Raw genomic sequence first — 15,129 nt, 5'->3', positions numbered from 1 at the left:
TGTTATAAATTATATTTCAAGCTCCTCTAGGAGTCTCAAATGCTGCCATCCACTGAGACGAGCACGGTTATGATGGAGGCAAGACTGTGGATCACTGCATTTTCTCTACGGCTGAAATTGTTCTTTTTTACGAATGGTCTTGCTCACCTTGTCTTATTGAATCCCTTTATTTTCCCATGGCAAAAGGTACTGGAGCAGAAATGGAGGTATTCTGGCTTATTATAACAATTCCATCAGTCTATGAATTATATTCAAGCTAAGACACCAATTAAACAAATAATTTTAGATGTGGACAGACAACATGATATTAATAGTATTTGGAGCCATCTTTATGATATGTATGTTAAATAAGTTTGAGATAATGCCTTATGTTAAATAGCTAGAAAACCCAGAACATAGGAGAATCTTTACCTTATTAAGGCTGAATGTTTTTCCCTCTGCCATACTTGAGGGCAGATACAGAAGGCTTCCTCTTAAAGAGTGTATCAGGAATATTGAGATGCTGGAGCATACCCTGTGGTGACAGGAGTATTGAGGCATTGGAACATACCCTGTTTGATTGTAAGATCTATAATAATATTAGGGAACTTTTTATTAACAATATATAATTGCTCATTTTCCAGGGAGAAATAGGAAGACTCTTTTTTCACTCATCCTTGCCAACAAGAATTGTGAGCTTAAGATAATTAAATTTGGATGGGCAGTGTATAATATTAAGAAAACTGCTAGAAATTATGTGTAAGGTTTTTAGCTACAGATTTTATAAGATATTTTAAAATTACCATTTGGAATTGCCTTTAGGTGACTTTATTTATTTTTCTAAGACATTAGGTTTGTTGTGAGTAAAAAACTGTATATACATATATGCTAAACTCTTTGAAGGAAGGGTAGCATAAACAATGGACTTAAAATGTTGGCAGATGGCTTGATAGTTGAATTCCCAACTCAGTCTTGGTTGCTTTGGGGTGGGGAGTGTGGGGCAGCTGTTATCCTTGCTTTCTATTGTCCTTGCCCTGTTATTAAACCAGTCCAATCTAAAAAAGGAAGGTTTCTGAAAGAACCATGAAAGTACAATATTCTGCCTACAACAGCTTCATGCTCCCATTTCTTCACTAATGCTGGGTTTTTAACTGGGTCAAGTAAAACTAGTTTTTGAACTGGGTTCTAAATTTTTTTTCTAGTTTTTGATTTGTGACCCATGACCTCCAAAAACTCATAGCTTTTATTGTAAAGGAAAGAGATCAGTGACTGCATTAGCTTCAACCAAAAGCCATCAGGGTTTTTAGGATGCATTTGCTATTGATTGTAGATTGGATGTCATGGTGATCTGATGTTATATTAATGCTGTGCTTATATTTATAATGCAAAATGTGTGTATCTGTATGTTATGGCTCATGGCCAATATGAAAATAAATTAGCCATCCAACTTGTATTGGAAGCTCTAAAAATGTTGCTTGCATCCTTATGCAGGAAACAACTTGGGAGATGAAAGAAACGTGCACTAATGTACTAGTTATGATCTGGGAAGAAATCAAGGAGCAACAGTGACTTATTGCTCAATCTCAGCTCCTATCCTCCGTTTCCGTGATAGTTTTAAATGTACCTGCTTGGATGAAAAGATTCAGGACAAGAAGGTAGGAAGGAATGATATTTCCCCTAATCTCTGTCCCACAGTGCCTAATGCAAATTGTTTTTATCTAGAATCTTGTGTGAGGCAGATCTGGGCTGAGTTTCCAAGTTCACATATATTTGGATTACAGTGAGAAGAACAGGTTTTGATGTGTGCAAGTGACAGGGAGTTGCCTCCAGTACAGTTTCTGATAGACAAGTTCTTACATGCAACAGTGGTGGAGAAGCAGCTTAGGTGGGCTGGCCTTGAGAAAGGCAAGAGGAACCCCACCCAGTGACTCCGCTGCATAAAGCACAGATGGAGCCATGGTGGTTACAGATGATGCTTTCTTGGATCTAATTTTCCAGTGGAGAAAGACCAGTCTGGAGAATTATACAACATAATATGATATATCCTGCATGCCCAATCTAGCACAGGAGGAAGACCAAGCCTGTTTCCGCATGGCGGCGGAAACACACCTCCACTGGCATGTATTGTGCCTGTGGAGGCTCGGAGGCCATTCGCATGGTAGCGTGTGTGCGGCCCTGAAGATGTAACGAACCAGAGAGGCAACTCCACACAGAGCCGCCCTGGTTCATCCAGCTTACTCACCTCTCCGTCCAGCACAGCTCTGCAGGGATGGAGGGGCACGCCCACGCTTCCCTCCAACCTCCAGGGGTCGGAGGGCAGCGTAGGCATGTCCTTCCAGCCCTGCAGAGCTGCGCTGGATGGAGAGGTGAGTGGAGGGGGGAGACAAAAGCGGCGCCCTCATGCCGGTGCAGTTCACACCATGCCAGCGAGAAGACGCCGCTTTTCAAAAACCTCGCTCAGGGAGCGAGGTTTAAAAGCGGCATCTTTGTGCCACTTGGGGGGGGGGGTGAGGACGGCGCTGCTGCGGTTCAGCAGTACCTCCTGTGCAAACAGCATCAAAGGGATGGTGTTTTTTCCATCCCTAGGGCGTTGTTATTTGGCCATGCAGAAACAGCCCAAGATTAGGAAGAAGTCTTTCATACAGGATCTCCTGACCTGTCATTCTCCTTTTGCTATCATAAACAAACTGAAACTTAATCACGACAAAATGAGAGGTGCTACTGGTGAGAAGAGGGTCTGACCCAGGAACTGGGACAACTATTCTGGATGGGGTTGCATTTCCCTTCACAGTTTGGGAGTGCTCCTGCAGCTGAATAAACAAGAGACAGCAGTGCCCAGGGGTGCCTTTCAGCAGCTCTGGCTGGTCAGTCAGTTGTGGCTCTTCCTAGGAGATAAAGATCTTGCTACTGTCACACATGCCCTGGTAATCTCTTGATTAGATTTACAGTATGTGAGGCTGCCTCTGAAGACACTCTGAAAACTATAGTAGATGCAGAAATCCAGTGAAAAATCCTTGTGCCTAGTGCAAATTTAAACCATGAGCAGTCTATGGATAGAAAGCTGAAATTCCAAAACCAAGGAGACGCAGAACTGAGCAATCTCTGACCTCACTGGCCAGCAAGGTAACCTTTACTGTGCCCTGTGACAGTAAAACACAAATACTCCAGAATAGACAGGTAGATACAAAGTACCCTCTCCTCTCCCACAGAGCCCAGAATGACTTCAGTTTGCAAAAGAAGGTAGAAACACCTGAGCAGACAGAGCACCAAGAATACTCTGAGCGTCTTAAAGATCATGGATGAGAAAACATTCTCATGCTGTGGCAACAGCAGCAGCAAAGTGATTTTGCTTTTTTTGCCACCATTGCTTAAATACAGTGCCACCCACCTCATCTTTTTGGAGCTGTGAGGGGGATTTTGTTTCAGCCCTCTGAAACATAGATTTGGAAAACATACAGGTCATCTATGACATCCTTTGCAATGCATTTTGCAGATAAACGCACAGTCATATGCTGCAATTTAGATGCCAAATCTGTTTCAGTTTGATCTCAGGATGCTGTCAGAGGAGTTTGGTCCTAGCGGTATGGAAGACTTCCAGTTGGTGACACTTGATGAAATGGACAAGCTGCTTTGAAATGTTACGTACTATGGCTTGGCTGAACCTTGCCCTTCACAGCTGATAGTATCAAGCCAGGTAAGGTTGGCTGAGTGCGTGTGGGAGGTAATAGACTAGAGGCTTCTTTGCGAGATGGTTCTTTAATAGTCCTTGGTTCTCACTGACCTAAATAACTATCTCCCTGGGTTTCTATAAAACACAGAGCAATACAGAGCTTTATATAACTGAGGTTAAGAAGGATACTCTTAAAGGTGGACAAAAATATTTGTCTAGGGATAAAAATTTGTCTAGGAACAATGGGGTGTAGGCTGCCAGGTAGAGTTGCTTAGAATTGCTGTCTATATCTTATATATATATATATATAAGCAGATTTCCATAGTTCTATAATGAACCTAACAGCAAAGTTGACTGTTTAATCAGTTTGGGATAGAATGTAAGATGAGTCATGACAGGAGAAAAAGAATATGCCCCTTTTTCATGTTCATGCCCATTTTCCTGTACTTCAGAAAGAAACAGTTCTGTGGAAAGTGCACCAAGTAAAGGGATTGTAATTCTGCAGAGGAAGCCGTCAAAACCTGCATCTTGATCTCTTCACCCAAAAAAGGGAGGAAAACAACTGAAAAGAAAAGCTGTTTCTAAATAATAAGGCTAGCTGTGGTGTTTAAATGAGAATATGGGTTCGTCCATTGACAGATTCATTTATTTTAATGAATGAAGAGAAATTCCAGTGTTCTAACTAAACCATTGTCAGAGATCAGCTCCAGAGCCACAGCCTCCCCTCAGGCAACAAAGACAGACTGAGGTAAAAAAGAAAAACTGGATTAATAGCCCTTGCAGGATTATGATCCTGGAGCTCAGAAAAGGCAATCATGATCCAGACTGGAACCTCAAAGGAGGTGGAAGGCAATCAGAACCAGAACCTCAGATCAGTCACTGGGTGGACAGAACTAGGATTGGGAAAATGGGACCAGAAGGCCAAGTATCTGGATCAGGCATATAATAGCATAGAGGGCACCATGTTTTCCACAGAGTGCTTTTAGAAAGTGGGTGAAGCCCTGTAAGGCTTTTGTCCAGCAAGGGTTCTGATTGGTTGTGCTGATTTTTAAAAACATTGCTTTGGCAATACCTGCCACCTCAGTACAAGGATCTTCACTGTATCACTGAAGGTAAATGTGGAAACCATTTTGCGGCGCACGCACCTGGCTTTGTCTGAATCCCAAAGGAGGCTGCAGTCTCAAAAAAGTTTTGGGCCCCTGTATACAGACTAGCCCAAAGCAAGCCTGTGTCAACTCGTGTGCTACTCTCTGGCTCAGCTGAATGTGTCCTGCTGTTTTAACCATGTCATCTGACAGAGGATCCTTGTGTAACTCTAATCAGTTTCCATAGGATATACATATTAGATACGCCCGCATTTTTCTGGTATACTTTTCTGGTGAACAAGGATGATAGTTCAATTATTGTTGCCACAGATTACTGAAGACTTGGAGTAGCCTGAGGCCCAGACTCACAGCAAACACCATCTTGAGGGTGTCTGTACATAGAATTTAAATTAATTGTAAGATACCCAAGGTGAAGGCGGCCAGAGTGCTGAATTTGGATATTTGGTTTAAAAAACCATTAGAATTGTTGAATGGCCTCACATTTGTAAAAGGCTGCTACAAAGCTAGCATTTACGGTGATGAACAAGAGAGAGTATCTCAGCTGCTAGCAATGCCACATTTCCTGTTGTCTATGATGTGTTCTATGAGACTCTTGCCTTGAAAACGGGGTCACCACAAGTCAGCAGTGACTTAATGGCACTTTCTACGTCCACCATTATTAGTGCTTTCCATTCATTCAATTAAAACATCTGCCGCGTGATCCTGTTTATTTGGAAGGGCTTCAGTCCCTAGAAAGGGTGCATAGCACTGGGTTCTTAACCAAAAATTACAAACTTTGAGGCTAGGAAATTCTTAAATGATCGTTGATGCTTCTAAGTTCATCAGTGGGATTAATTGATTGTAGTGTAATTCTCAAAGGCTAATGCCATAGCTCCACCTTTCCTTCACGAATGTAATATACAAACGTAGTAAAGCCACTTGTTTGACTATAGGATAAGACCTAGGTATCCACTGCATTCAGACGTTTGTCCTTAACTATTGATTTTTGGTTGTAGATGTACAATTCAGTCTTAAGAATTTTCTATTTAAACTTTGCAAGGTTAGTGTGCTGGGACTTACTGGTACTCCATGGTAAGTATCCATAGAATTGTATTCCAAGTGAGGACAAAGATTTTCTGCTACAACACACAATATTTTTTTCTGTTCAAGTACACAATAATTAAGCTGCACAAATATTTATGTTGGAAAAGCAAGTCCTACCCTTTTGACTCTCAGATTTAATTATCTGTTTGCTTAGAACAATCTGGAAGTTCTTTTTTATTCTGAAAGCCTTCATTAAGATGATCTTTTCCTTAAAGTAACACCCCACAAACAACCACACCCAAGAAGTAGCTACCAAACCCTGTGCAAATAAATGGACTTTTCAGCTGCCCTCTCACATAAACTAATTCAAACAATGGCAATCTATCAATCTAATGGCAATCTGTATCAATCTAAAGAAAACAGTTGTTAAAAATGATTTTTTCCTTTGAGAAAATGCATTTCATTATAGCATTTCATTATAGCACATGACAACTATAAAATATGTGTAATTTAACAGCAAGAGTAAAATTAACATTATTTAAACAAGACTAGTTTTTCAAATTAGTTACATGCATTTGCAACACTTCTGTTAAAGTCACTAAAGAATTTCAAACAGCAAGAGTCTTCCACATGCAAAAACCTCTGGTGTTCCCATGAATTAATGGATTGGGGGTGGTGGAATGAAAGGTACACAGACATTTGTCTAAATAATGGGATTAAAATGGTTAGTTTCTCTTTCTGTGTTTCAGAATGTTTATTGTAAAAAAGAGGAAGTGATCATTCTAAATGTTTAAACTCTCCTTCAGTAATAGCAACCAAACAGTTTTTGCAAAATTTTAGCTGCTTATATGTAGGAAAAAGACCGGCCATTAGTTGTAGGCATACATTTAATTAAAATATTATAGTGACACACTAGGAACAATGGCGAAACAAGGGGGCATGAAGGGGGGGCTGGAGCTCTGGGTGCCCCCTCCTTGGGGGTACTCATTGCAGGTCTGTCCTCCCCACAACTGTGGCCTGACCCTAAATTCCCTGTGGCATTTGGGGCAGGGGCACAGTTCAACATTGGCGCATGGGCTTCCCCCACCCCCCAAGCTCCATATGGATTTCGGGAGTGGGGACAGCCATGTGGAGATTGGGGGCAGGGCAAGCCCAGTTGATACTAGTCTCAGCTCGCCTAGGTCCAGCTTTAAACTGCAGGCTTCCAGTTTACGGCTTGATCCACTCCTCTCTTGGAAAAGACTTGACATACTAGTGAAATCTGTCCGTTGTCATGTCGCAAAAGGCAATATGATCCACACAGGGTGTATTTCATTTAATTAGTGTATTTATACTAAAAGATTTTAGAGCAGGACAGAAAGGGAGAGGAGCATCATTTGGGAAAGTGTACATCATGAACTTTTATTTTATTGTCCTGAAGATTTTGGGGAGGGGTTGTGTCTCAGTGATAGAATCTGCACGGCATGCAGAAGTTCTCAGATTCAATCCCCAGTTAAAAGGATCAGGGAGTAAGTGATGTAAAGGATCATTATCCAACATTCTGGAGACCTGTCTGCCATGCACCATAGATAACAATGACCTTAATAAACTGTCTGATAAAATATAAAGAAGCTTCGTGTGTGTTCGTGTGTGTGTCCTTTGTGTTCAAGCTTCTTTTGGCTATCATTCTATTCTTGAATTGATGATTCAACTCTCTTCAAATGAGCTCTTCTGAGCATTATTTTTCAAGGTTTATAAAAAAGACTTACCTTAAGTGGATGTTTCACACCTGTAACATACTGAATCTGTACTGTAAACACACACACACACACACACACACACAAACATATGATGGCTCTTTCTTTCTCCTGTATTTCTCCATACCTCCCCAATCACACTTCAGTTTCTATACAGTAATTCCTGGAGGTAAAAAAAGAACATGATGTTGAATTGCAACTGACTCACAGCAATGCAGAGCATGAGGTATTCCAGGCAAGAGAGGAGCATAGAAGTGATCATGTAGGAAAAAGACCAGCCATTAGTTGTAGGCATACATTGCCTTCCTCTGCATAGCAACCCCAGTCTTCCTGGGTGGTCTCTCATTCAACTACTAACCATGGCCTACCCTGCTTAGGTTCCAAACTCTGAAAAGCTTATGTTAAAGTTTGTTGTTGTACTCAAGGTGTGTGCAACTTAAATAAAAAGTCCATTTCTCCTCAGAAGCCAAAGGCAGTTGACAAGCCCATTGGAAATTGATCTTAGTCTACACCACACCGGAAGCACTGTTTGGCGTTCTCTCCAAAATCACAAACCAGCAACTCACAGACATATCCTTAAGATTTTTTATTTGCCTTTGATGGTTCCAAAACAGGGAGTGATTGGAAGGCACACAATACTGCAAACTTGCTAAAGCTAAACTGGCATGGAGCTTGTCAGGTGCCTGGACAAGATGCAGTGTGGGGAAATCCACAAGTGCCAGTATGATATAGTGGTATGTCAGACTAGGATCTGAGAATAGGGTTGCCAACTCCTGCCTGGGAAATTCCAGGAGATTTGGAGAAGGATTTTACATCTGGGATACACCAATCTGTTCTTTGAAGTTGCCATGTCCTCCTGATCAGCAGATCAGTTATAATTTAGGGAAACCTCTAGGCTCTACTTGGAGATTGGCAACCCTAACTGGGAAATTAGGGTTTAAATCCCCACTCTGTCATTTAAACTTGCTGGGTGATCTTAAGCCAGTCACACATTCTCAGCCTAACCTATTTCTCAAAGTTGTTGTGAGGATAAAATGGAGAATGAATGTTGTAAGTTAGGGGTGGCCAACCTATGGTGTTCCAGATGTTCATGGACTACAGTTCCCATCAGCCCCAGCCAGCATGGCCTATTGACCATGCTGGCAGGGGCTGATGGGAATTTTAGTCCATTAACATCTGGAGCACCATATGTTGGCCAGGGTATATGAAAGAAACAAAAGTTGTTCTTTGTGCTTCTGTATGGCCATGAATGGAAGGGGCTGACTTAAATATCTTGTAATTTAAATGAGGATAGAATACTTAGGGAAACAACACATTTTGGCTGTTTTAGTTGATTGGGCTGCAGTTCAACAGTTTCTCAATCTTCAAGAGGTTTTTTTGGGGGGTGGGGAGAACAACCTCTGGGAGAATTATGTTTTAAGGAATGTTTCCATAAAAGAGGCACAGCCTAGCAATCAATAACTGAGATTTTATTTTTCTGCCGAAACACTAAAGTGGTGAGTCAGAATCCAACTGCCAGAATACATAGGTTAGTTTCCCCCTTTTATTTACAGCTGTCAGGTCTCTCTCAACACAAAAACTCCACAAGAGGTTATCCTTAAATATATAGTTGTCAATGTTCCATTAGGGTCTGTTAACATGTTATAGCTTATTACTGTGTATGGTTACAATATTTCAACTGCATATGTATCTGTATACATTTACATTTCTTAAAAGAAACTTGAGGTCAAGATGATCTGAAATCCAACTCTAATTTCTAGTTTCACCCTTGCCTACAATTATGCAGAGTTAAGAATATCCTTTATTCAGTGATGAACTGCGGGCTCAGTTTAGGATTTGCAAGGATTAGCTGTGGGCTCTCAATAATGAGGAGAAATCTCTCTGAATAGGTTTGGAGCACTTTAATCATATTGTCTTATATATTCCAGGTTGACCCTGCATTAGCAACAGGTCTTGGCATAAACGAAATCCTGACATACCTGTACACCATATATCATGTGAAGAAAACATTCATCATAATGCTTGGTAATAATTTCTTTTTCTGGAAGTAGCTTCTCATTGGCCAAATATCTTTGGAGGGAAGGAGTCTCGTTCTCACTGTAACCGAGCAACTGCCTGGGACAGAAATAGGACGAAGCTGGCTTTGTCTTTTGTTTTCTAGCGTGAGCCCTTTTATTATTTATTATTATTATTATTATCATCATCATCCTACTTCTGCAGTGCAACCACACGCTGGAGCTGAGGCGACAGAGGGCACTTGGTAGAAAAGCGCGAACCTCAAGACTGGACACAGCTTTTCTCAGGACCCCAATGTGCAGCTTGCAAACTGAAGCAAGGAAAGGGGTGCGCGAAAGGGGTCCTTATTGCGGACTGCAGGAGTCGCTATAGAGCAGACGCGGGGGCCCCTTCCTCTCCTCCTCCCCCTTGGTGAATAACGGGGCTGAAGAGAAAGAGGAAACCGCGCCGAGGGTGGAGAAAGGAGTTGTGTTTGGCGGCTTCTCTCAGGATAGAGCTAAGGCAGCGCGCGCAGCAACAGGCTGCCGCCTGGCCTGGGAGGGCGCTGCGTGCAACACATCCAGGTAAAAAGGACGAGGCTCGGGAACAAATCAGAGACCGGCGGGGAAAGGATAAGGCAAGAGCCGCCCTCCGGTGCTTGCACTCAACTTCATTTGCACTCCGAGAGCAAGGAGGAGAGAGGGGGGCGGCGCGCGCGCTGCAGTTCTCCGCTCCTGGCTACCAAGTTGGGTCCGCCGCTGCCGCAGCAGTTTGCAAGCGATCGCCCAGCAGCCCGAAGCTTCCAGCCGCGGCTGGCGTCAACATCCACCGCCGAGGGAGCCCCGGGCAGGGGGCTTGTGTTGCGGAAGAGGCAAGCGAGGCGAGAGCGCGGCAGGAATCGGCAACTCCCCCTCGCCGCGCTTGTGTGTCTGGCTGGCGGCGCTCTTGGAGCAGCTGCGACGGCAGGACGCGGAAAGCTCTCGGCGTTAGTGGGACGCAGGATTACTGGTCGAACATTTTGTGAAGACCGCGGCTCCAGGCTCCGCCAGGAGAATGCCTTCGAGGAGCCCTCACTTCGCCAGCCACCGAGAGCCCACCTGGCTGCCAGAATTGGTGGCGTTACCTTGGCTCGCTTGCCGCCCATTCGAGGGTTGAGCTTTGCGCCAAAATGGGGCACCTGGCGCTTGTTTCCTGTCTTCCGTTCTCCTTTCTTCACACACACACACCCCCGCCACTTTCTCTCCCCCCCGTCCCATTTGTCTGAGTTAGAGGAACTGGTTTCGGCAGCGCGTCCTGGCCCCGTAGGGAGAGGCAGAGGTCCTTGGGGTGTTGTTGGGGGTGGCGACGTGGGAGACACCTGCCGCTGGAGAAGGCAGCTTGTCACCTGAGCGGCTTGGCCCTCCTGCTGCCTCCATGGCTGCAGCAGGAAGGATTCCGTAGGTCAAGGTGTCACTCTCAAGCGTATTACCCAGGTGTTTGCATGGCTTCTGCCTTCCTTGACCTCTCAACATGGAAGCAGAAAGCAAGCGACAGAGTCTGTCTGACTCCTTGTTGAGAAGCTCCGCTGTTGATAGAGTTTCTACACAGAAGTAAGTAGCGTGAGAAAACCCATCCTAAGCTGACGTGTAACACGAGAGATGGCTGGCTCTGTAGGAAGTTTTTGTGTATGCCATGTTTTAAAGGTCAGATGTTTCTGGCCGACAAAACTTATTCCGTCACTTCAGTCTCATGCACTTTTTGCTCAGAGTATCAATTGATTTATTTGAAAATGTCTAGACTGTTAAATCATGGCTTTATCCACATAAAGTTACGTGACATGATCTCTGTTGCATACACCCATTTTGCAATGAGTTTTGGAACATGAAAATAGGACATATACGTTTTAGGGGTTGTTTTTTAGTGGGGATAGTATAGGTGTTTGCAACAAACATAATGCACGGAAGTGGCCTTAGCTTATAAAATGGCTCTCTACTTCCTGTACTTAAAACTGCTCATCTCTTTTAGAAGATTTGGCCCAGAAGGAATTCCCTCACCTTTTCTCACTTGAGCTGCACAAAAAGTCTTTGCTGTTCCATCTGTGAGGGCTGAAAATCTGGAACTAGAGTCAAACTCTCACTTTTTTCTTTCTTTAAGGAAATTTCTGTAGTCTGTAGTATTGGGAGTGTGCTAGAAACTCCGTATCTTGACATTGCCTCTCAGCTATAATTTTCAAGACAGGGAGGAGTCATGACAGTTAACTGCCCTGAGTTTGTAAAATAGGCAAACCCATTGTTGGAATTGCTTACCACACCATACTTGCATGTGCAGCTAAGTTTGTGATAACTGTGACAGTTGGGCAAATAAACTTTTCTACATCTCCATACTTTCCATCCTGGCAGAACAAGTTTTTTAAAAACCCTTTTATGATCCAGAGCATGCTGCATTTTGTTTCTGCATGGGTTCTAGGTGCACGTTAAACATGTAAAATGTTCATAGTTTTGCTTACAAGAGACTGACTTTTCAGGATTGCATTCCATCATAGGGTATAATGAACAATTTTGATACTCAGTTGCATTTTTCTGGTCAGCCTCATTATCTGTGACTTCAAGTTAACAAAGGCCCCTTCCGCACACGCAAAATAATGCATTTTCGAACCACTTTCATAACTGTTTGCAAGTGGATTTTGCTATTCCGCACAGCTTCAAAGAGCACTGAAAGCAGTTTGAAAGTGCATTATTCTGCATGTGCGGAATGAGCCAAACACACTCTCCCTTGCTGGGGATTCTGGTTTGTTTCATGAAGTTCCTGTGACTTTGTGGAGTGGCACCACATGATAAGTATGGCCAAAGTGCAGTGGGTTCCTGTTCCTCAGTCTGGGTCATCTGTATCTAATTGATGCCACCTTGTCCTGCTGTTGCCCTCAAGAAACCTAATATCCTAGGTTAAGCATTATCTGTTTTCTCTGGCAATAACTGACTATAAAGTACACCATGTGGCTGTATGGCAGGAGTTCAGAGTCCTCCTTCAGAGTGAGCCAGGAAGTGGCTTGAAAAGAGGTGTCCCTTTTGATATGATAGTAATATAAAGCTGAAAACAGAGGAAACAGTTGTTCTCCTTTGGCAGAAGCAAGCAGCCGTGAGCAGTTTCAAGAGCAGATTCTAGTTAAGTTTCAGGAGTATCGAACACTATACGTGGTATTACTATTGGTAGCAAAGTAGCACACAGGGACAGAATAACAATTCACGGAGTAACCAGCAAGCTGCTTTAAAAAAGAGACACTGTTTAGTATTGCATGTGATCCTGAAAGAAACAGAGCTCAAAGTACTATCTGGGTCTTGCCAATTCGTCTGGCCCTGCACCTCATTTTCATGATTATTTATTGTTTTTCCTTTGATTATTGTGGGAAGTGTGTGCAGACACAGATACCGAGCACACGTATAGGCGCGGACGATGTGACAAGTCGGTTTACTGTAATGAGAATTTTTTCTTTTTTAAAAAAGCTGCCTACTTCATGCTACTGAATTGTTCCATTGTATGGCCGTCTGCCTGCCCCTCCACCCAGCATGCCAGAGCACCAGAATTATCTCGATCTAACAAAAGGATGGATTTTGCATTTGCAGCTGAGACTAGTAAATTTATTTGCAGCTCTTCTGTTATAATTATATGAATTCAAATAATATTACTTCAAAAATATCCAAAGTAGCTTTGTAGTAATAGCTTTGTTCTCACTAAAATATTACTTATGTGGTGGTGAGTTAGCACACTGAGAGCTGTTGTTGTGCAGTGCACAGGTGTCAAACTCGCGGCCCTCCAGAAGTTATGGACTACAGTTCCCATCATCCCCTGCCAGCATGATGCTGGCAGGGGATGATGGGAACTGTAGTCTATAACATCTGGAGGGCCACGAGTTTGACACCTGTGGGTGGATACAGTGGGGCTCTAGGTTCCTGGGCAATTTGGGCTTGGGTCTGCATTTCTACCATGGAAGCTAGCTGGGTGACCCTGTGCCCAGCCATTCCATGTCAGACTGATTTATCTCACAGACATAAGAATGGAGGAGTGAAGAACAATGTTCCCACTCACTTTGGCTCATTCCGCATATGCAGAATAATGCACTTTCACCCTTCTTTCAGTGCTCTTTGAAGCTGTGAGGAATAGCAAAATCCACTTGCAAACAGTTGTGAAAGTGGTTTGAAAATGCATTGTTCTGTGTGTGCGGAAGGGGCCTTAGAGTTCCAACTGGGGAGAAAAGCAGGATATAAATTCATTGCCCTCCCTTCCTGTAAATGCAATGTACAAAGACCCAAATTGCACATTTTTAAATTTTGTTATTTATTTCAAATATTCCATCATGCCGTCTTCCTAGCCAAAGTGGAGTCCACGAGATAGTGAGTAAACAAAACTTTTAAAGTAAAACCATTAGATAGGACACATAATTGGAAAGCAGGGTCAGTGAGGGAGTGGAGAATGAAATAGAAAAGTCTTCACGTGCTGGCGGAAGACAATGATAGAGAGGGGCAGATTAATCTCTCTGATGAAGATATTGCATAATTTTGGTGTCATGACATTTTTGAGTTGCCATGCATCTAGACTCAGATGGCAGATGCACCAAAGCAGACTTTAATGGTCAGGTAGGTTCATATTAGAGTAGGTGGCTATTAAATATGACTTTAATGGTCAAGTAGGTTCATATTAGACTGGATGGTTATTACATCCACTCTAAGGTGTTACACAGCAGCAGAGAGCCATATCCAATCCTGTCTTCTTAGCAAGTGTTTCTATATTGAACTCGTTTTGTTTTTAATTTGTACATGATACAGATATAATGTTTAAAATAGTCCTCAGAGTGACTTTCCCAAAAGCACCCCTTGATTTTTGTATCTGTGTGTCAAGTCAGGATTCTTAAATTCTTTACTGTGTTACTGGATCATGTGGCGTAGGAGGTTAAGAGCTCGTGTATCTAATCTGGAGGAACCGGGTTTGATTCCCAACTCTGCCTCCTGAGCTGTGGAGGCTTATCTGGGGAATTCAGATTAGCCTGTACACTCCCACACACGCCAGCTGGGAGACCTTGAGCTAGTCACAGCTTCTCGGAGCTCTCTCAGCCCCACCTACCTCACAGGGTGTTTGTTGTGAGGGGGAAGGGCAAGGAGATTGTCAGCCCCTTTGAGTCTCCTGCAGGAGAGAAAGGGGGGATATAAATCCAAACTCTTCTTCTTCTACAGGCAGCACCAATTAAACTATCTCTATCCAGTGCTGTTTCTGACAAATGCCTCCTGGCATATGCTAAATAGCAGGTGTTGCCATTAGATGCCTGTTGAACTTGAGTCAGAAAATATAGTTCTGTATTTTAAGAGACTGGTAGTGCTCTGGAGGAAATGAAGAAAAGTTACAGGTACATTGGATTGTTGTTCCCATGGCTATACATTTAGCTTAAATTAATTATATTTTATAAAAAATTGCTTTGCTGTAACTACAGTCTAAAGGAATATCATTTGCCTTGTGGGATTGTACAATATAATGTATGGTTCCTTGAATGCTTGTGAGTATGAAGATACTTCAAAGATTTAACAAGTTCTGTAGCACCTAAGTGATTTATTGTGTGATTTTTTTCCATAGGAGCCCATATATCAGATATATT

General features: G+C 42.9%; 2 protein-coding genes across 3 annotated transcripts in view; both read left to right on the top strand.

Annotated features, from left to right (window-relative positions):
* The window catches only part of SV2C (synaptic vesicle glycoprotein 2C), a 103,041-nt gene extending 101,507 nt beyond the window's left edge, over positions 1-1,534 (top strand). The window contains exon 13 of the mRNA XM_048503988.1: positions 1,471-1,534. Coding sequence (XP_048359945.1) covers positions 1,471-1,489 — 19 coding nt within the window. The 3' untranslated portion in view covers positions 1,490-1,534. The remainder of the gene's footprint in view (positions 1-1,470) is intronic.
* A 2,120-nt stretch (positions 1,535-3,654) lies between these two features.
* The window catches only part of IQGAP2 (IQ motif containing GTPase activating protein 2), a 161,288-nt gene continuing 149,813 nt past the window's right edge, over positions 3,655-15,129 (top strand). The window contains exon 1 of one of the 2 annotated variants that reach the window (XM_048503984.1): positions 3,655-3,673. The gene's annotated coding sequence lies outside the window, so the exon portion shown is untranslated. Of the gene's footprint in view, positions 3,674-9,936; positions 10,613-15,129 lie in introns of those variants that run through there. The other variant, XM_048503985.1, reaches the window with a different exon arrangement.

This window comes from Sphaerodactylus townsendi, linkage group LG07 (genome assembly GCF_021028975.2).
Source record: "Sphaerodactylus townsendi isolate TG3544 linkage group LG07, MPM_Stown_v2.3, whole genome shotgun sequence".
Classification (NCBI taxonomy): Eukaryota; Metazoa; Chordata; class Lepidosauria; order Squamata; family Sphaerodactylidae; genus Sphaerodactylus; species Sphaerodactylus townsendi.
The sequence above is the reverse complement of the archived record's forward strand: the minus strand, read 5'-3'. Positions and strand labels throughout refer to the sequence as shown.